At 49.3% G+C, this 22,684-nt stretch overlaps 1 protein-coding gene across 1 annotated transcript in view; it reads right to left on the reverse strand.

Annotated features, from left to right (window-relative positions):
• Positions 1-233: 233 nt before the first annotated feature.
• ISM2 (isthmin 2) overlaps positions 234-22,684 on the reverse strand; it is a 50,666-nt gene continuing 28,215 nt past the window's right edge. The window contains exons 2-6 of the mRNA XM_084631730.1: positions 14,144-14,407; positions 11,467-11,794; positions 7,352-7,492; positions 6,463-6,540; positions 234-5,474 (exon numbers count right to left, since the gene is read on the reverse strand). Coding sequence (XP_084487856.1) covers positions 4,957-5,474; positions 6,463-6,540; positions 7,352-7,492; positions 11,467-11,794; positions 14,144-14,407 — 1,329 coding nt within the window. The 3' untranslated portion in view covers positions 234-4,956. The remainder of the gene's footprint in view (positions 5,475-6,462; positions 6,541-7,351; positions 7,493-11,466; positions 11,795-14,143; positions 14,408-22,684) is intronic.

The raw sequence follows: 22,684 nt of genomic DNA on the forward strand, positions 1-22,684 counted from the left end.
GACCCAAACTATGCAGCACTCAACACCATTTCTGTTTAAAATGTAACTAACCCACTCAGCAATATACAACTTAACACAACTGAACAATATCAGTAACAACACATACATTTTAAATAAAGTGCTTTATTGCAAGTCAGAATGCAGGAGAATCCCCCTTTATGCAATTTGGTAGGAGTAAAAGAAATATATATATATATATATATTATATATATAAACATTATAATTAAGGGAGGTGGAGACAAAGAACTCTAATAATTGTGGCTCAACAATCTGTTTATTAGGATATAAAAATAAACCTTTGTCCAAACATCTGCTCTTCCTAGCGTAGCTCAATAAAGCTTCCTGGGTGGGTAAGGTGCTTGTGTGAGGAGAAGCACTGCTTCTTGCCCCTCGTATTTCTATTCTTGTCTATGTTTCCTGAAGTCCTCAACCAGGGAGGCAGAATAGCAACTCAACATCCCAGGAGGTTTCAACAGCAATCCCTTCCTGTGAAAGTTCTCACCAGCCCCCTGATAGGAACCGTGTGTGTTACAGGAATTATAGCATCATTTCTGGGATTATGCAGGTTGATAAATTCAGAGTAACCATGAGTAAGGATGTTATTAACATGCAACGGACCTTACTATAAGGAGGTCACTTATTCAGTGGCATCTTAGCCTAGGGAAGAAGCTGGAGAACATCCTGAAGCCCTCATCTCAGAAGGGATGTATGGGAAGACCCCGCCTAGGAGGGTGTGTACCTTTTTGAAAGGTAGCAAGGTTTAAAAGGACATGTTTTTAAGAAGCAGATAGACTGTGTACTGACACTAAAAAGATTCCTCCCATTACATTAGATCAAGAGTCCTCTGAAGTGGGCCAATGGCATTTGATGTGCAAGAGGCAATAAGAAGAGAGACTGGTGAATGACAAGGGATAATGTGTTTTTCCTTTCACCAATGTCTGACAACCTCATCCGCCCATTCATCTGCTTCACACACAAATATCTCCAAGTCTTCTTCCATGCTGCCCTTACACATAGAATGCTGTCCCAGAACTGATCCATCGACCACTGCCCTCAACTCCTTATGACCCACTTCTGTCACAAAGTCGATAAGAGACCAGCCAACAAGCGATGGTTTAAAGGACAGGGAGAATATAGCTGGCCCTTTGTTTATCTACCGTTAATGTCTTTTTGTCTCTAGCTCTCACTTCACCTTTCATATGTCACTTGTCAGCGTAGCCTATAAGTTCTCTGGGGCAGGTCTGGATATAGGTCTGCAGTGTGCTCATCACAATGGGGCTCCCATGCTAATCGGGGTCTGTGCATATCAAGGAACTATAATTATTAAACAATAATAATCCAATATGTGGCAGCTTGGCAAATCCACTGGTTTCTGTTTCACTAGTGACAGCGTCCCTCCTGGTGACTGATGACCTGAACACAATGGTCCAGAAGTGAAAGGTTCAACGATTACAAGAAGGGTCAGAGAGAGAGAGCTGACAGACTGGGTGCTCCCTGACCCTGGAGAAAGATACTGGGACAATGAGAGAAACAATGCACAGTGATCAGCTATACAGACCTTCTGCAAATTAAGGGTTTTATCCTGACTGATCAATATTCTGCAGCAAAGTCTGATTAACCAGCTGTGCTTGTTGGAATCTTAGCATGAATTGAAGGATCCTTCAATGGCCATGATCCTATTCTTTGTCAGATTCCCTTGATTTTCTCTTTATTTCCTCTGCCAAATAAATGTTGTTTTATTCAGAATGATCTGAACTTCTGCCTGTTGGGTTAAGCTGCTGGGTGCCCAGAAATAAAGACCCCGAGGGAGGCAGCAGAAGAGACATTTGAGTCTTGGCTCTTGGTCAAAACCATGGGAATGTTGGGTGCTGGAAGCTACCATAGGCCAACATGGACCTGGGGAGAGCTGGAAAACCAGGGCAAGGCACCAAGCCATGTGAGTAGGCATTCTGGAGACACTCAAGATAACCACTAGGATGGCACCCATGCAATGGGGGTCAATGAGAGCAGCAGACTATGAGCTAAAGAAACAATTATTCTGTGCATTTTCTTCTACTTTGTATCCATTTTGCATTAGTCAAATCCCAGTTCTCCCTGGCCTGCAGTCAGCTGAGTTTGGACAAGCCAGCTCTGTTTCCTTACACTTCTGTCTTGCTGTCAGATTGCCACCGCTGGAAATGACACCACTCTGGATGTAGGGCAAGTAATTACCCTGCACTCCTACTGGGTAGACTCTCTGTGACAGCTTTAGGGTCAGGAAAACAGAGTTCCTTCAATTCTCGGCAATGGGGGGTATGATGGACAGAGAAAATAAAGTACTGAGCATTTGGAGGTCTTTCCTCCCCAGCTACTTGGGTCAGATTTGGGGATTAAACCACTTGACATGGTTCCTTTGTCATAGGAGATGAACGTCTCACCTTGTCCCTGATGTTACCTTGTCCAATTTGTGTCCATGTATTTTTTTATAGTTTTAAGGAGGTGGGTGGCACAGCTCTTGGGACCTACCAGAGTATGGTTCACCTCACTATACTCACTCCTAGAGTAGATCCTGGGCAGGAATGGATAGAAACAGGACTCACGAGCCCCGCGGCTCATGGACAGAGGGTGCCTAGGCAGAGCAGTGAGCCTGAAGCAGAGGGACAGAGCATATATGAGCCATACCTGCTGGTTCCCTAATGAGGTGGGGTTGGGCTGCCTCATTTCAGGGGGTTGGGCAGAAGATACCATTTGGGAAGGAAGTGACATTTCTGCCCCCCAGTGATGAGTGGTTTATTCCCATCACCTATTTGGACCCCACACCCCTCGTAAGATGCTGGGCCTGGGGCTCTCCTGGGGAATGACATTTGCCATTTCCCTAGGGGGCCACTAGATGTTGCTATTGCCACACTGTGACCCAGCACACCATGCACTTGTCAGTCAGCAGTGGGCAAGGCACAAGAACCTTAAGGGGATGGGTCATACCTCAGCTCCCTCAAATAATCCACAGGAACTGGCCACAGGATGGGCTTCAGCCACAAGAGAGCATCCCCAGCAGCAGAGAGGTCCATGAGAGGCTTGTGGGCCCTGGTCGGTGAGTTCTTAATCGAGGTGACAGGAGGGTGAAGCAGGCACCTTTGGCTGGGTCCTATGTTGCTTCTCGCCCCAGTAGGATGGGAACCTTGGATTGGAATCAATGACCATACCCCAAGAGCCTGGAAATGAAAACATGCTGAGGGCAAGGGCGGGGAGTGACTATCCAGGACACCAGCGCCTCCCACTCAGCAGCTGCTGCTCTTCCAGACATTCTCCAATCCCTATTGCTGCTAGAAGAAAGGGATAAAGCTCGGGAGATGGCTGGGCAGGCAGGAACGCAGGGGAATGGACTAGTAGATAACTGGGGACAATGGGGAGAGAGGGAGAGGGGACCTGGCCTTGAAGGTGCCCAGAGAGAAACAGAGCGGATGCCAATCTGCTCTTTCTAACCAGATGCCAACTTGCAGGGAGTGGCCTAGTCCATCACACTCGCTCTCCCCCAGTGCGGGGGGTGGGGGGGGGTGATGACAATGGAGACACACTGGCTAAGGCTGCAGCCTCTCCAGGGGAAAAACCCAGCAATGGTGCAAGCATCCACATGCAGGAGTCTAGCTCCCATCTCCACATGGTCTTACAGTGTCAAAACCAGTGGTCAGCCCCAGAGGCAAAAGCCCTGGTCACAGCTGGTCACCCTGGCAGGGTCTGGGCTTGCAGAGAGATCCCTCTGACTTGGGTGCTTTCTGCACATCGTTGTGAAGACACAAACAGCAGGACTGCCTCCCACACTCTGCAGAGCTGGGGAAGAGAGTGGGTGGGTACCATCTGATGGAAAGACACTCCTCAACACTGCAACGCACCAGGAGAGCTGACCTGCCAGGGAGATCCAGGTGTCCATATAGGCTGCTGATGCGACTTCTACCAATCCCCCCATCCCATTCCCTTTGAAGTGAGGACAAGGTGTTAAACACAGATATTGGATCATTTCCTTTTCCTTCCCCTCTGGGTGGAGACCAGATCTTGTTTGTCCTTATTTGCCCCTGGCCCTGGCAGCAGGTGTACCTTATTATTCTCAATAGCTCTGTGAAGAGGGCATGTTTTCACATAGCTCCCAGCACCAGCATCACTACCCCATTCCCCAGCCACAAGAGCCAAGGGAACACCACGTGGGCCTTTCCCAGTCTCTTTCTTTCCAAGTCTGAACTGTAAGATCCAGGGGATACCCCACCCTGTACTCCTCACGAGGAGCCCTCTCCTGGGAGGATCCATCCCCCGGGTTTTAGAGGAGACCCAGGACCTGCTAAGGCAGGCGTTTATACAGTTGCCTGATCGGATGTCTCTGATAAAGCTGCTAACTCTTTGCCTTAACAGCAAGTTTTGGTTGGTGTATTAAACTCCACCAGCCCAGCTGCAACACGAAGCAAACAGAAGCCAAGAATGTTTCACCATAAACCCCTGAGCTCCTTGTGAGACTGCACTTAACACTTCATAGAAAAGTAACAGGAGCTGTGCCCTTTCCCTTTATGCACCCCCACCCTCAGAGGCCGCTGCTTTCCATTGCCTCTAGCTGTCACCCGCATGGATCCTGTGCTATCCACAGAGAAGTAGCTAGAGTGAGAACAGCACCCCTGGGACCAATCAGGCAGCAAGGATCACCTGGGCCCCTTAGAAACTGGAAAGAAACTGGGATGCCACTATGAAAAGATAGATTTAAAACCAATCCCTGTGGTTGGCACCGACAGGGAGCTTGCGTGTAAGGCCAAACGCTCTGCCTCTCCCCCGGACTGCTTTGTTTCCAAGGGAGTGACAAGCAGAGGACGACTCCAGAGCCTCTGTGGCCTGCGGGCCCTCACTGCAGTGGAGAGAGAGACAGGCCCCCTGGTGCTCCTGGAGTGTTACGAGGTAGACCTGCCACATCCTGCTCTCCCATCACTCAGCCAAGCTCTGCTAGTACTCCTTGGCCTCCTGCAGCTGGGAGAGGTACTCCTCCTCAGTGGGGTTATCAGCGCACTGCTGCCCATTGTTGGGGGGCCGAACAGCATGGTACCGGCTCCAGTCCCCCTTGCACAGAATCCAAGGCAGCATGTCCACCTTGTAGTGCAGCTCAGGGGAGAACTCCGTGCTGATGAGGTTGGGGGCGCCGGCCCCCTTGCCCCGGGTGATGAGCTTTGTGTGCTCATCGTAGCAGCAATGCTGGGCGGCCAGCGTGGTGCTGTCCAAGGAGAGCATGGAGCGCAGGCAGAAGCGGGCCGTGGGCTTGTAGATGTCCAGCCGCTCCTTGGGCCCACTGGCATCTCGCCAGCGGAAGTTCTTGCCCTGGCCCTCGTCCCGCAGATTCACAGCGCTGTAAACAGCCTCCAATGGGTAGGAGCAGGGGCAGCTGGGCAAATCCGTCAGCACCTTACTCAGATACTTGGTGAGGAAGTCGCTCCTGCAGTTCAGCCACTTCTCACAGCTGTCCACATCTGGAGAAGAGAAACAAGTATAAGCAACCTCCCCACCCAGTGGGTACCTCTCTGAGGTCCAGCCACAGCCCTGGGAATGGAGTTACACCACAACAGCTGGGCTAACAATCACCATCGCCTCCATGGAGGAGCTGGTACCAGGGGAGGAGATTGCCAGCGACAACCACCCCTGTGCTTGAGGGCAACAGCTGATCAAGAGATGGGGATCAGAAAAGAATCTCTCTCCATGGGATACTGTTGCACAGCAAGGTGCTTAATGTAGGCTCTGCATAATCTCTAAGCATCCAGCACCAGCCACTGTTGGAGACAGGCTACTAGAGCAGCTGGGCCATTGATCTGTTTCAGGAAGGCACATGGCAGAGTGAAATCATCAACAGGAACATGATGCAGTCATTGGTCGTGTCCATACCGCTACAGTCAGTGCAGATGGGACCTTACCCATGCCTATAATCTTTGTTAAAGCTTCACACTGTCTCAAAGTTCAACATGTCTCAGGGACTTCGGTTAGGTTCTGTCTTCACTGCATAATGGAACCAGACTGTAACCAGGCTGTGAGTCCATTGTGCTGTAACTGGGCTTCCCAACATGAGTATAGCTGTAGCATGGAAAAGGGCCATAGATTCATATGATTGTGAAAGCACCTAGGTGTGTGGAGCATTAAATCTAAATCTTGCTTCAGGGTGGGACTTCCATTGGGGCATTTCTACCCTTCCCATTATGAAGCCACCCTTGAGTGGAATGCCTAGCACCATGCCAGCACCCTCTATCAGAACAGCGTGCCTGGCACATGCTAATGCCTAGGTCCCTACGTGGAGAGGGCTGACAACATTTCATGCCTGTGTGGATATTTCAGTGAAGTCCACCAAAACCTGGACCCCTTGGCAGAACACTCCCATCCAGGTAGCAGCATCTCCTCTTTGGGGTGCTGCACCATGAAATCCCTTAGGAGCTGCCAGGGCCCTAATGTACAGATGAGAAATGTGCTGACCTGAGTTGAACATCTCTGTGGTGTTCTCACCCTCAAATGGCGTCTCGTCAGTGGTGAAGACCATCTCCCCATTTGCTCCTTCGGAGATAAAACATACAAGCAAATAGCCAAGATGAACCTCGCAGAGATAATGAATCCCTTTCCAGGGATGGGCCAGCGGTCTTGGCTGGGCTTGGGCATCAGACCCTTGTATTTCTGCCTGCCCCTTCCCTACCTTCACGGTGGCCTACCCCTATGCACAGAAGACCAACGGGATGGTACTGCAAAGAGGATAACACTAAGGGAGTGTAAGATCGCTGGTTGTGATGGATCCTGATGGTTGGAACCAGCTCTCACTAAACTTCCAATGAGGATTTCAGGCTTCATATGTAACAGAGTTTTGAAGGTAGGCAGCAGATCTATGATCCATGGGCTACTTACGGCTGATTATGGAATGACAAGCCACGCCCTCTCTTCATGATGGAAAGAACCAGCCATTTTTACTGGCTCAGATCAAAAAATTGAAAACTATTACCTCTTCAAGCACTAGCCAGTATCCAAACAGAGGACAAGAGAAGCTGAGTGTTTTAAGGGTTTAGGAGGCAGGCCAAGGACCACAGAGGGATTTGGCCTATGGGTTTCTTTTCTGGGGTGAGTCCCACCTAGATCCCTTCATCATGTTAAAAAGGGATAAAGTTCTCCCTGCCCTGTGGAGATGGAAAATTCCTCAAGTGACCCTCCTGCCCTGAGCCGGGAATCCATACCTCCCCCCTAGCAGAAACAGGATCTTGCTGTGGGAAGGCCCCACTGGGCACATGAGTTTGAGAAACGGCCCCCTAAGGCATTAGGGGAGGCAGAGAAGTGGCTCTGTCTGGAGCACGAGGTGTACAATAGGAGGGGAGAGGCTCACCAGGGCAGCGATACAGGTCGCAGGTTCTCGACTCGGTGGCTGTGCAGGCATAACCACAGGACCGGGTTCTTTTCTGGTTGCCGCTACCACAGGTCACGCTGCAGGAGGACCAAGAGCTCCACTCCTCTTCATCTTCATAGTCTGGGGACAGCAAGAGAAGGACAAAGCATGAAAGTCCTTGTGCAAAGCCCAGATGGGAATGAAGCCTGGAGCTGCTCTGGACTACCCTGCTGGCTTCCTTCTACCTATATCACCCTGCTCCTAGCTCCCCCAGTCCTGCCCTCCTGAGCTGGTCTCTAAAGGGGAGCTGGTTAGAACTCAGGAGAGCACTTGAACAGATTCACAGATTTTTAAAGTTGAAGTCATCTAGTTTGATCTCCTGTATATTAGCAGCCACAGAACTTCACTCGGCTATCCCTGCACTGAGCCCAATAAGAAACATAAGAGTGGCCATACTGGGTCAGACCAAAGGTCCGTCTAGCCCAGTATCCTGTCTTCCAACCATGACCACTGCCAGGTGCCCCCGAGGGAATGAACAGAACAGGTAATCATCCAGTGATCCACCCCCAATGCCCATTTCCAGCTTCTGGCAAACAGGGTAGGGACACCATCCCTGCCCATCCTGGCAAATAGCCATTGATGGACCTATCCTCCAGGAATTTATCTAGTTCTTTTTTGAACCCTGTTGTAATCTTGGCTTTGGCCAAGCACAATAGTTTGTGCTTGGCCACAGCATATTTTTCAGAGAGGCATCCAGTCTTGATCTGAAGATACCAAAAAATAGAGAATCCATCACTTCCCTGCGTAGTTTGTTCCAGGGGTAATCACCCCCACTGTTAAAAATGTGTTCCTTGTTTCTACATGGAATTTATTTAGTTTCAACTTCCAGTCATCAGTTCATGTGATGTCTTTCTCTGCTAGACTGAAGAGCTCTTAAGGACCTTGTATTTCCTCCTTGTGAAGAGACTTCTACCCTGTAATCAAGTCACTTCAATCTTCTTTTTGATGAGCTAACCTGATCGAGCTCTTTAATCACTCACTACAAGGCATTTTCTGCAGCCCTCAAATCACTTTTGTGACACTCTTCTACATCCTCTCCAATTTATCAATATCCTTTTTAAAAATCTGGACACCAGAACTGAATGCAGTATTGGTCTCACCAATGCTGTACACAGAAGCAAAATCACCTCCCCACTCCTACACACTGCTGCTGTTTATACAGTCCAGGGTCGCGTTAGTCCTCTTCACTGGGAGCTTGCACACTATGACCCATCAATCCACTTCAGAGTCAATCCTTTCCAGGATACAGTCCCCCATTCTGTAGGTACACCCTGCATTCCTTGATCCTAGATGTATGACTTTGAATTTGGCTGTATTAAAAGGCATTTTGTTTGAATGGGCCCAGCCAACCAGGCGATCCAGATCACTCTGTGTGACTGCCGAGTCCTCATCATTAATTACCACTCTGCCAATCTTTGTGTCACCCGCAAAGTACATCAGCAGTGATTTTATATTTCCTTCCAGACCATTGATGAAAATGTTGAATAGCATTGCGTGTAGAACCAATTCCTGCAGAACCACTGGAAACACCTCCATTCAATGATGATTTCCCATTGGCCCAATGTGAGAGGGTGAGAGCACATGCATATGGTAAGTACCTTGAGGAACTGCTCACAGCACAGCAGTGAGCCCTGGAGAGGCACATCTGATTCCTCTTGGATAGTTCTGGAGGGAGCTGCATCCAGTCCCCACCACTGTGACACGGGGAGTAGGGGAGAAGTGGAAACACCAGGGGACCCTGAACCTTCCCTGAAGTGCCCCCTTCTTCCCCTTTTCTAATTGCCCAGGCTTTTTCATGGATGCCACTCCTGACAAACCCAGGTAGGGGCAGCAGCAGGTGGCTGCACCTGCCCTTGCTGGCACCCTTCTCAGGCCGTGCTTCCTGGGAACAGAATTCAGGCATCCTGACTCCCAGTCTTAGCCACTAGACCAGTTGTTCCCAAACTTTTGTACTGGTGACCCCTTTCTCTTAGCAAGCCTCTGAGTGCAACCCCCCTTATATTTAACAACATTATAAATGCTGGAGGCAATGCAGGGTTTGGGGTGGAGGCTGACAGCTCGCGATCCCCCATGTAATAACCTTGTGTCATAGAATCATAGAATATCAGGGTTGGAAGGGACCCCTGAAGGTCATCTAGTCCAACCCCCTGCTCGAAGCAGGACCAATTCCCAGTTAAATCATCCCAGCCAGGGCTTTGTCAAGCCTGACCTTAAAAACCTCTAAGGAAGGAGATTCTACCACCTCCCTAGGTAACGCATTCCAGTGTTTCACCACCCTCTTAGTGAAAAAGTTTTTCCTAATATCCAACCTAAACCTCCCCCACTGCAACTTGAGACCATTACTCCTCGTTCTGTCATCTGCTACCATTGAGAACAGTCTAGAGCCATCCTCTTTGGAACCCCCTTTCAGGTAGTTGAAAGCAGCTATCAAATCCCCCCTCATTCTTCTCTTCTGCAGGCTAAACAATCCCAGCTCCCTCAGCCTCTCCTCATAAGTCATGTGTTCTAGACCCCTAATCATTTTTGTTGCCCTTCGCTGGACTCTCTCCAATTTATCCACATCCTTCTTGTAGTGTGGGGCCCAAAACTGGACACAGTACTCCAGATGAGGCCTCACCAATGTCGAATAGAGGGGAACGATCACGTCCCTCGATCTGCTCGCTATGCCCCTACTTATACATCCCAAAATGCCATTGGCCTTCTTGGCAACAAGGGCACACTGCTGACTCATATCCAGCTTCTCGTCCACTGTCACCCCTAGGTCCTTTTCCGCAGAACTGCTGCCTAGCCATTCGGTCCCTAGTCTGTAGCGGTGCATTGGATTCTTCCATCCTAAGTGCAGGACCCTGCACTTATCCTTATTGAACCTCATCAGATTTCTTTTGGCCCAATCCTCCAATTTGTCTAGGTCCTTCTGTATCCTATCCCTCCCCTCCAGCGTATCTACCACTCCTCCCAGTTTAGTATCCCTAAACCCTCAGTTTGAGAACCCCTGCACTAGACCATTCTCCTTCCCAGAGCCAGGAATAGAACCAGAGCCCTAATTCCCACCTTGGCATGCTCTCTCTCAGAGCTGAGAGCAGAACCCTGGAGTCGTGGTGCCCAGTCTTCTTGCGCTAACCATTACACCAGAGTTCAAATTCATTCAGTGGGGAGGGATGCATTCCATGCTTATTGATGGTCCATGGGCTGGATATACATTTAGGACTGCACAGTCCCCTATCCACAACCACCTCCCACTGATGGTAGTGGAGGTTTGCACAGGATCAAGGTTAGAATACAGCCTTGCTGTCGTTACTCATCTTTCAGATCATTTATTATTTGTTCACTACCTTAATGCCACATCCAGTCTTGCTCACTTCATTCCCACCCCCTGCCCCATTCTATCTGTCAGAGCCATCAGCCATGAGATAGATAATGCTGACACCGAACGGTCATAGAGTCACAACCGTTAAGTCCAGAAGGGGCCTTTAGTCTGACCTCCTGCGCAACACAGGCCAGAGAACCTTGCCCCCTCATTTCTGCATGGAGCCCATAACTGCTGTTTGAGCTACAGCATATCTTCTGGAAAGGCAGCCAATCTTCATTTAAAGCCTTCAAGTGCCGGAGAACCCACCACATCCCTAGGTAAGTTGTTCCAATGGCTACTTACCTGTATGATTAAAAATCTGTATCTTATTTCTAGTCTGAACATACGTACTCATTAGGCTTTAGCATTAGCAATCCAATCAGCTGGGAATTCAGTTCACACCTCTGAGTTATTTATCTAGGCTGTCTGCAGACTCAGGCAGACTTCACTGTTTTGGTTCCATTTGGAAAGTTTCCTTCACAACCATAGGGGCTAGAAACTTCCTTTTTTTTTTTTTTTTTTTTAAAACACAAAAGCTGAGATTTATGCAAATCCATCAAGCTGCATCTGTCTGACATCCCTGCACTGGAACAGGCTGCCCTGTGGATGCACCCAATGCCTTTAATAGGAATCCAGCCCCTTGTGGGCAGGGAGGTGGTCACTGCAGAATTCGGGGGCATCTGCTGAGGGGCAGGGGATGACTCACCATAATTATATTTTTCCTTGAAGATCCAGTTCTTCTGACTCGGCCACCTCTGGTCCCAGTCGCCTCCCACTCCGCTCAGCACCGTCTCCTCCTCTTCCTTATATTCTGCTGTATAATCTTCCTCCTCCTCCTCCTCCTCTCTGTCCAAGCTGTCATCCTCGTCCTCCTCCTCTTCCTCAGTGGGATCCGTATACTCCCAGAAGAGGGGCCAGAAGAGGTCCTTGTGGGACAACCACTCAGAGGAGGTCAGGGACCAGTCATTGCTGGTCTCCTTCAGCAAATCCATCTCTATCTCAGCCTGGGGATCATCCACCACCTCGATGGTTACCTGGGAAGCCAGACAAGAGGCAAGGTGATAAGGGAGGGACCAGCACTGAAGCCAGGGCTCCTGCCTGACTCAGTTGCCGGGGACTCCCTTAAAGGGCAACAAAGGATTTTCCTGTTGGTCCAATAGCTTCCTACTCAGGATCTAGACATTCCAACTAGTTTCCTGCTTTGGCCGGGTTGTGGTATGCTGCAGGATACAGTGCCGGGCCCTGCTAGACTCCTTCCACAGCTGATGGCGCCAATGTGTCATTTAAAAAAACCTGACATCCCAGAGTCTGGAGGCAGCGAGAGGCACATTGCATAAAACAAGAACAACCCAGGAGACCAGGGGAGGTGCATGTTTGGTAAACAGTTTGTGAAGCACACTGAGGTGCCGGAGACAGGCAGGGGGTCAAGCAACATAATCCTCCAGGTATAGAAACAGCCCCCGCACACTGAGAGAGGAGGCAGTTTAGTAATGGGATGGGTGCTACGAAGTAAGATCTCCCTGGAGGTTAGCTAGGCCCTTGCTCTGGGAATGGAAAGTAGCAGGACCAGCATTGTGGTGATTGGGTGGGCTGAAACTCCAGCCACACTCCTAGAGAGGCCAAGATTATTTTCTGGCTTGAATCACTAGAGCAGTGAGTTTCGTGGATCTCAACCTAGTTGCAAGCAGACATTCCTCCACAGTACAAAACTCAGCCTGGCACAGCTGGTAGGAGGGACCCAGGACTCGAATAGCAGGGTTTGCTGCAAGAAACAATTGAGGTACATTGGCAGAGGTGTGTGTGGGTAGGCCAGGGCTAGACTAGCAGGAGGTGTTGCAGGTCAGTCAGGAGACATGTTTTGGGGGTTCCTAGCCCAGCCAGGCAGGGTTGGGAAAAATCTCTCCTGACTGCAGAGGGCCAGTGCATAGGCTAGAACTCTTAGAAATGCAGTGCTTGTATCCCCTTAGGAAACAGTCCATGAACCCATCCTTGCTGTAAAGGGAGGAGTTCTAAAAAAGAAGCGAGAGGGGCCAGGAGTACAGAGAATCCTGACCGAGGTGATCTGGAATTTACATGCCAGCATCTCCTGTCCTAAATGGGTGTGGCTTATGTGTGCCTGAGGATTATTTGCCAAAATATATGGTATCAGCCTTGCAGAGTCTAGGAAATGGGGCCCCCACACAAAAGGTTTCCAATTAGGAGATCAAACAAGGCCAGAGAGAAAACATCTGGTTAATTGACCCCACCGTGCAGTTTGTCTGTGGCACTCCCCAGGCCTGGGTCCAGTTCCAGTCTGCCACAGTGCCCTCCCCCTGACATTCTCAGCACCCTGCACACATGCTGACGGCCAGGGCCCCCCTAAGGCAGCAATCAGGCCTTTTAGGGATGAAGGAGAAATGGAGATCAAAGCAATTCCGGATACTAGAGGTATTACCCCTCTGCCCAATGAAGTCCCCACAGGGCCCCCAGTCCTGCAGCACATCGAGGGGGTGTTCCTGAACAGATCCTTCCCCAGTGGATTTTGTGCCAGCTCTGTACAGGCAGGAGGAAGGTTAGGGGACTTTGTCAATAGGCTCCCCACAAACAAGGTAAACCATGGTAGTGGTTTGCTTCCCATTGCTCCTATGTGCTGGGAGTCTATTTTGGCCTCTCTTCCCCAAGACTCTGGGAAAAATGTATCACCCCAGCCCCTTATATTGCATGGTTTCAGTAAATTGGTGACTTGGATTGGGCAAACTGGGCCAGGCAACATAAGAACCGACCCAAATGGAACCTTTGTTCAGTTTCAGCCTGGAGTCAGGTCCCTTCTCTCATCCATTCCAGACCCACCCACCTCTCCACTCAGATTCCTTCCCACCCGTAACGATGGGGAGCTATAGCAGATCTCAGTGCCTCCCTGCTGGAGCTTGGGTGTAACAGTCACTGAAAATCTGCCACTGCTTCCCCATTAGTTTGGCCTGAAATGTACAGTGAGCCCATGAGCACAAGCTTCTTAGAGTGAGGGAGTTCCTGTCAGATGTGGCGATACGCGCCAGGAAGTGCCTCACCACTCCCCCCTGGCCTCTGCAAGGCACTTTACCCTAAAAACTGTTGGCAACAGAGCAAGCTGTGGTGGAATCAAGAGCACTGGCGATAACCCAGGCTGAGACCAGCTGTCTGGGATGGTGTATAGATAATGAAATCAGTCCTGTCATGGTGCAGAGGAAGGGGTTTGGGGGCCCTTCTGGTCCCTACCGCACGGCAGATGGATGGGGCCCTCGGCCCAATCAGGTCATCCCCCGGCCGCTCAAGTGCTTCTATGCTTGCATAATCCAGCCACATTGTTTTTTTGCTCCTGCCCAAAGTGCCCTAGTCCAGCCAGCGACAGAGACTTGTGCTCCTACCTGTATGTTTGGGTTCTGGGCACTCAGGTCAACGTTGGCCAACCCTGGCAGGTTCTGTAAGTCCAGCACAAAGGGTGTGCTCTCCTCCTTGCTAGCGCCACCAGGCCAGAGTGGCACTGGCTGGTTCCTCACAGCCCGCTGGGACGACCATCGGCGTTTGTGCCGGCGAGGTGCAGCCTGCCCGCTTCGCCTCAGGCTCCGAACCTTGTTGGACTGTGGCATTTCCTCTTCCTGCGTCACACGGGTGTCAGATGAAGTGGAGACCTGGCAATGAAAGAGGCAGCGATGACCGTTCCAACCCCACCCTGACCATCTCCACAGCTACCATTCAGGACTCACTCTACTACATCCTCACACCAGGGACAGGGCAGGAGAGCAGGCACTATGGAGGTGAGCAGCTGCCTGCAAATGCCAAAAAACAGGTCCCCAAAACACACCTACTAAGAACCAACGCAAGGCTGATCGACCCACTATCTCCCTATTCCTCCAAGTGTGGTCTGAGACAGCAAACAGGCCATACAAGCAAAGAACATATTGACTGCTACACTAGATCTGGCCACCAGGGTATCTATTCCACTCTCCTCACACATACCCCTGCAGCACCCAATCGGAGCAATTGCCTATCTAGTCCAATATCCTTGCCACTCTGGAGCAGAGCAATGACTCTGTATGATGTCTGGCATTTCCCTGCTTTCTGCCACATCAGAAACCAATCCAGTATTTGCACCTCTCTGCTATAACACTGTCCCATCTAATCTGGCATTTTGATTTCCCTGCCCAGTTTGCTAGTCCACCTTGATTGGTATCCTCACTTCTGACAATGTCAGAGACCAAATTCTTTGGAGGAAGGACAAAAATCTATAATTCACTTGCTTAGCTGGTCAATATTTTACATGGAGGAAAAATTCCAAAACGCCCCCCACCGTGATCAGCTGCTGCAAACAATCAATTTTCACCCTGAGGCACGAGATTTGAAAACTTCTAGCTGGAAAATGATAAATGCAAAGATTATTAATGGTCACAAAGTCACCCAGCCCAACACTCATATGTGGTGAATTAAACTGAGGCGAAACTTTCCCAAGATAACCCAGCCATGTAAAAACTATTTACTAGTATCAGAGAAAACAATTTATTTGAAGTTGGTCCAGTAAAAGATATTACCTCACTCGCTTTGTCTCTAGGAACCTCTTGAACAAATCGTCTACTAAAGGTCAATCGGAAAAGAAACTGCTAAAGATGAATGGCTGCATTTTACATTGTAGGAAACAGATAATGAATGGTTAAAGCCCCCCTGTATAGCAGACTATGAAGCAACATAACTTACTTGTAAATGGTACTCGTGACTCAAGCTGTGTGTTAACTGATCTGCTCTCACTCTGCAGACATTTGTATCTATTCTGAGGCACACTGTGCTCACCTCTGCATTACTACTCTGGTCTGGGAACTGCAGCAAGAAACAGCCTTGTGCCGATGCCATCTCCCAGGAAGCCTGATTCTCAAGAGGCTTCCAGATCAGGATGGGTTAAGGGTGGATTTGGAAAGAAGCAGGATTAACTCCTCCAAATTAAACCACTTGAACCAGGTTCCCCCCTCACTAACCTCTGCGATCGACACACACTGGGACTAAAGGGTGCAAGTCAAAGGGGCTGCAAGCTTCAGTGCATCAGAGAAATCGGAGATGGGAACAACCTGTCAAGCTCTCTGCACCCAAGTCCTCGCTCAACCAATGCAGGCTTCCCTAAAGAAGGTTCTCCAGTGGTCTAGGATTTAACTTTCCAACCTATGTGCCTTCCACCCTGCCTGATTCCCCAGCTTAGTGCATCTCACAGGTAGCAGATATTTCCTGATGCCCAGCCTAAATTCCCCTTTGTTCCTAGCTCTCTTCCCTGGCACCACCAAACCCTCCTTCCCCTCCATGAGCCCAGACTGTAGCTGCAGGAAAAGGAAGAGGGAGAAGCTCCCCTCCCCACCAGGGAGACAGAACGGCACTTTTACCTGCAATTAGGGCCAGATGGTTTGGGGAGGGACTCCCCTTCCTTTCATCCTGATCACTGGAGCACTTCAAAGAGAGCTGGAGCCAGGCCAGGTTCACATGAGCGCACATACAGCATGTCGGCCAGGCTTGTTCCTGCACATCAAAGGCCTGCTGCCTGTCTCCCCCTCCCCCAGAGAAAGGAAGGGAGCAGCGGGGACACTGCTGGTCCCTTTGCTGTTTATCAGAGTGGAGCTGGCTGTGGCAAAGAGACTGCGACAGCTTTGTCCAGATGGGCCCCTGCGTACAGGTTTGAGGGAGGTTCTGGGTGAATATTCCATGTGTGGGGAGAGTCGCTGCTCTGTCCTGGAGAAATGATCAGGGAGGATGGATATTTGGCCCAGAACTTCATTTGAATTGATCCAGCTCTGATCCCACTGCCCTAGACAAGCAATGGCTCCAATTTAAGACGTCCATGGCCCCAGGGTTTTGTTTGGGGTCTGTCCGTCCCTCTGATTTGATATCCCGTTGTGGGAAAGGCAGGACAGGGGTTTTCTATATTCGCCAAGCAGATGTGGCAACTCAGTTAACTCTCCCACCACGTCAGTAGGGCTGTGCAGCAGCAGGGCATGGTGGGTCCTACTGCCAAGGTGGGGTTAACACTCTGAGGTTTGGGTTCAAAACATAAAGAACAATCAGTTCCAACCACTTTGGAGAACCTCAAAGCCCAGCCCATGGATTGCCTCTCTCCTCCAGCCCCCAGCCCCAGACAGATTTCACCCGCAAAACTGTGGCCCCTGGAATGCTGCTACCCCCAGCCCCTACCAAATGCAACAAGCCAGCCCCTGGATCGCCACCACCACCACCCACTCCACAGCGGGCCAGGGCCAGGAGTTAGTTGAGAGCAAGCACCACAAGGAGATGCTGTATAGATTTCACAAGATTCACCACACACCCGTGAGCTGAAACAGCTCAGAGGAAAGGCCAAGTCCAACCAGACACGAAGTGCCGTCAGTATTTCCAAGGTTCCTCCACAATGCGGCTCACTGTGGAATTCAAGCCCTTCTGTTTCTGGATCGTGACTTGCATCATGCTAAGCCATTTCAACCCTAGGCTTCCCTACTAGGTGGCTCAAGACACTGGGAATAAGTCATTACTAATCCACCGCAGCGTCTGAGTGCATTTCACTCCTAGGCTGCTGATCAGTCAGTGAATGTCTTCACCCTTTGAGGGCTATTTGCTACCTGCAATATCCTAGTCCAGCTCTTAGTGAGAAAAGCATCCACATCATAAAGGTCAGCATCACAGTTAGCCCTTCTCAGCAAAAAGGCTGAGAATGAATAGGCCACAGGCCATGAACTCTTATCCTACGGGGATTCCTCCTGGGCAGGTTGAGGCACCAACAGAGGGTAATGTGACAGAAAATGAACCTGTTTCATGGATAAAGAGACCCTTGTCACTAGGTCTGTCAATAGGACATCTTTCACTAGCACTATATTTTCACCAAACTGTACGTTAAACCTTGTATTACAGTAACACACAGCACTACAAGAAAGTCAAGTCAATAAAACACTGGTGATACATAGCCCTTTTATAGGGCTTTTCAACTGTAGGCCTCAAAGTGCTTAACAAAGGCATGTAGGCATCATCATCCCCACTTTACACATGTGGAAACTGAGGCACAATGCAGGGAAGTGTCCGTCACACAAGAAGTCACAGTGACAGAGCCTGGAGAAACCCAGCTCTCCTAACTCCCACTCTTCTGCCCTATCACTGGCCAACACTGCCTGGTTCAGATTTTACACCCTCACCAGCTCAGGAAATTCAGATTCTGGTTCCCACAGGGTTAACATAATTCTGCTGAAGGAGACCTGGAAAGAGCTGATGGGCTGAGAGATGGCCAGATTTAAGAAACCCCTCACCCATTTACCAAGCATAAAGTCCTCTGGAATCACTAGGGTCTAGTGGGATGGTCTATCAGATGGCCCAAATCCTACACTCCTGGGTGCACTTCAATCAGAAGCTGATGCACTGAACATGCTCACTGTTTGATTTCAAACATTCAGTAACTCTACTTCAAAACCAGTTCCCTTTGCTATTCTACCAACATCCCATGCCTCAATGCCAAACCACAACGCACTCCTAGCATCCTTAATCTCAAATGAGGAACTAGTCAGGGGCACCCCCCACCCCATCCCTATCTTGCACACAGTGGCCATTGAGCTCCTGGCAATATCAGCATGCCCAGACCCTAATATTTTAAGGACTGAAGTAAGCCCTCAGACATAATTTTTGAATTTGCCAGTCACTTAATAATATTCACCAAATTGCCCAGCACATCTCCCCAACAATTCAGTGATCTTCTCAAACAGTTGTGGGGGTGAGTGGGTGTCTCTTTGAAATCAAAAAAGGTTTGTATATATCAGAAGCAATCCCTACTGGCCAAGTTTCAGCACAGTATCCCATGCAAAGGCAGAGGTGACAAATAACGGTTGGTAGTGTGCGGGGGGGGGGGGGGGGAAGGGCGGCAGCTGATTTTGAACACTGTGAGCTGGGTAGATGACATGTCAAAAGACGAGTCCTCTAATGAAGGAATTATTGATGCCAAGAATCTCACGTGAAATTTTAGCTTTCAAATGAACTAGTTGAACTGTCATAGATCAAGAATTGGTCTCCATCCCCCATTCTTCTTGGGGATCAGGAAGTAGAATCCCTTCCCTTGAGGTTGAGGTGGAACTCTGTCTATGGCTCCCCTGAGGAGAAGGGAGTTCACCTCTTGTCATAGAATCTCCTCGTGAGAGTGGTCCCTTAAAAGGAACTGAGAAGGGTGTTTGTGAATAGGAGATACCAGAAACTCGATCAGATAACCATCATGAATAATCTCTAATACCCATTTATCTGTAGGTAAGGCCCTCCAGTGTGTCTGCAAATTTAATAAGGTGGCCTCCAAATATTAGGGGAGGGGAATGAAATGGCATCAGTAAGGGGATGTGGGTCTCAGCAGTCCCGTCAAAAGAAACTCTTCGCTTGGGGGGTTAGAGTATGATGTGGTGGTGGATGTTGCAGAGGCTGGGTTCCTGGGTCTATAAAATGCTGTCTCATGCATGGTGGCTCCTGAGGACAATGGTGGTAAAATGGCTGAAAAGGCAGTCTTGCCCTATACTCCTCTGTCTCATGTTTTCTCTTAGGGGCAGGGCTGTAAAAGCCCAGAGAGCAAAGCATTGACCTTTAGTCTTTAAGGGAGCGGAGAGACTCCACCGTCTTCTCATAAAAGAGGTTGATAGTATCAAAGGTCAGATTTAGGATGGTACTCCACAACTGTCCAGGGAAACCTGAGAATTGCAACCATGAGTTCTTCCTCATAACTATGGCTGTAGCCATCCCCCTAGAAACAGAATCTGCTGCTTCCAGTGTGGTTTGGGGGGGAATTTTGGCCACCAGCCTGCTTTCATCCACTAAGCCCTGGAAGCAGGCCCTATCATCCTCAGGGAGCTTGTCCTTGAATTCCAAAAAATTATTATAGTTGGTAAAATCATATTTGGCCCAAAGGACCTGGAAATTTGAGATCCAGAACAGGAGGGAGGTGGAAGAGAAGACTTTTCTTCCTAATAGGTTGAGTCACTTATGTCCCTTATTAGAGGGAGTAGACTTTGGATGCTGTTGCTTGGACCGATCTGTAGCCACCTGCATCACCAAAGAGTTAGGCACTGGGTGAGATAAATCTCTCCCCCCCCATGCCATCGGCTACCGCCTGTCCCTTGGCCAATCATCTCTGGTCAGGGGACAGAACCCTGATGACTTGGGGCTCGTGCTCCCTCTGTCTGACACCACAGAGGCTCTGACTCCTCCAACAAGAAAGCCAGAAGCCTGATCTCCGGAAGAACCAATGGTACCTATGGTTGCACTTCAAGTCTGGCAGAGAGGATGGGGACTCTGCCTTGCAAGAACAGTCTCTCCCTCTGAAATATCCACATCCCAGAATAGAGACAGTTGTGGTAGGAGGGATGAATGTGGGCAGGGAAGATGTCCTCTGGGGAGCCATAGGTTTTCAGAATGCCCTGGGTTACCAGAAGAGTCCATCAGCAGAGCCATTGGAAACAGATTTCAGAGTAACAGCCGTGTTCGTCTGTATTCGCAAAAAGAAAAGGAGTACTTGTGGCACCTTAGAGACTAACCAATTTATTAGAGCATAAGCTTTCGTGAGCTACAGCTCACTTCATCAGATGCATATCGTGGAAACTGCAGCAGTTTCCACGATATGCATCTGAGGAAGTGAGCTGTAGCTCACGAAAGCTTATGCTCTAATAAATTGGTTAGTCTCTAAGGTGCCACAAGTACTCCTTTTCTTATTGGAAACAGAGTTTCTCTGGTCACTGTGGCAGTCAGCTTCCTCTGGGGCCGTGTTACTTCCGGGTACCACATCAGCTCAAAAAGTAGATGGGAGTGCCAGGAGCCATTTTTCCCAGGTCTTTACCATAGTCACTGATGTCCATACCCTTGCATGCCTCCTTCTCCTGTTGAGAAGATTTACTCAGACCTAAATCCTTTGTGCCCATAGCAAGCCAGCTCCCCCACTTTGATGGGGTCAGGAAGTGATCCTTTCTCTTCAGGAACTTGTCCTTATGTCTAGGAAAATGCCCCTGATTCTCATGTGAATCCTTCTCTTTAGGCTTAACAGTCTTAGCCTCCATTCCCAAGCTAATGCCTGCTTGTTGACACTGATGTACGAGGGGTTCCCCAGCCTGGATCTGAGTAGGGTTTCATTGCCTTCTCCACAAGATGTTTTCTGAGACTCATGAGGAAAAGGGCAGCAGACACTGCACTTGCCAGAATTATGAACCTCATCCAGGCAGTAGGCAGAGTTGATATTTGTCGCTCACTGAAAAGGAGTGAGGGGAGAAAATACAGTTCTTGAATCCTGGGACTCTGGGCATAATCCCAGGGGGAAAAGGTCCCTGGGTGGATGTAACAGGGTGCAACTCAACACTGCGGCGCCTCCTGCTGGCCGCCTTGGGAATTAGCTCTATGGCCTCTTCTGGTGATGTTTCGCCTGCCAACACCTCTGGTCCTGGACCCGTGTCGCACCAAGGACCATGGCGTCCTCTTCAGAACACATCCCTCTGGCTGTGCCTCACTCTATGTTCCCCCATTCTGGAGGAATGTACCACAGTCCGACAACCCAGTCACTTACTCAGTGGCGAGTGTGGGGGCAATTGGGGCCCACTCACTTCTCTGGGTCCTGGTCCAGGGACCCTGTAGATGGCAGCCATGTGCTGCATCCCCTCAAACCTCTCAGTCTACTTTCCTGGGCCACTTCCCTGCAGCTCCAGCACCACCTCCTCCCTTATCTCAGGGCCTCAGCATGCCAGCAGTCAGCTGGGAGCTCGCTCTCACTCCCCTGATCCTGCCCTGCCCTGCTCTGTCCAAGGTGCTAGTGGTGTTCTTCCTGCAAGGCAGGCAGTCCTCCCTTCTCCAGCTCCAGGGAGCAACTGAACCTGCTCTGCCCTGCAACTCTTCTTATGTGGGCCAGCCCAGCTCTGACTGGCTGCTCCTCACAGTTCCTCTCTAATTGGATGCCTCCTGAGCAGCCTCCCTAGGACTCTATTAACCCATTTATAGGCCAGTATGGAGTGGGGAAGAAAAAGGGAAAACCACTATCCAACTATGCTGTGTAGAATATACTATGCTATAAAAATACTAAAAACTACTAAAGCTGCTCAGAACTAACTATATACAATGTCTTACAGCAATGATGCCGTAAAAGCTGAGCAGAGGACACTGAAGATTCCAACTCAGATCACGTGGTGCTAAGAAGGAATTGGTCAGGCATTGGCCTGCACCACCTTTTATGCCCTTGGTGTGGTGCACGAGGAGAGCATTTGTGGGCCAGTGGACACTGCTTACAAAAAATTCCCAGACTCAGGAACACAGTGTGCATGTGTACCCCATGTGTGGAACACCTACAGGGACCATCACTTGAAGAAGAACCTGAAGACGTCAATAAGTCAGTCCTTCCCACTGTGCCCCAGCACAAGAGCCAGCAACACAAGGTGCCTCACTACCACCAAAAATAAAGTGACTTTCCACTTCAATTTATAAGTAGTTATTGGAGAGAGTTTTGAATATTGTCAATGTCTTGCGGTTTTATAAATCTGAACTAAAAAAAGTGATGACCGCAATTCTCTTTGGTGACTCTCACGCTAACTATACACGTTAAGTTGCATTCCATATAATCATTAGCAGTATATTTCCTACAGACCTGCATAAGCCTGTCTGGTATATATCAGTTACTAGTGTTGTTTTTAAAAAGTTTTGGTTGTTTAATTACTTCTGATAAAGTTATTTTTGTTTGTTTAAAAAAGGTTTTGAAATTTTAAATAAAAAAAGTATGAAAAAACCCAAGAAGGAAACAAAAAACTTTATTCCTTCAGCCTACTCACTGAAGATTCTATAAACGCTTCTTTCTGGTCATTTTTCTCAAGCTCTCTCTACTGTTCTCAAGTATGTATTGCATCTAACTCACCTCTGCTGTGAACAATTAACATTTCATACAACACATGTCAAGCAGC

This window comes from Lepidochelys olivacea (genome assembly GCF_965140295.1).
Source record: "Lepidochelys olivacea isolate rLepOli2 genome assembly, chromosome: 6".
NCBI lineage: Eukaryota > Metazoa > Chordata > Testudines > Cheloniidae > Lepidochelys > Lepidochelys olivacea.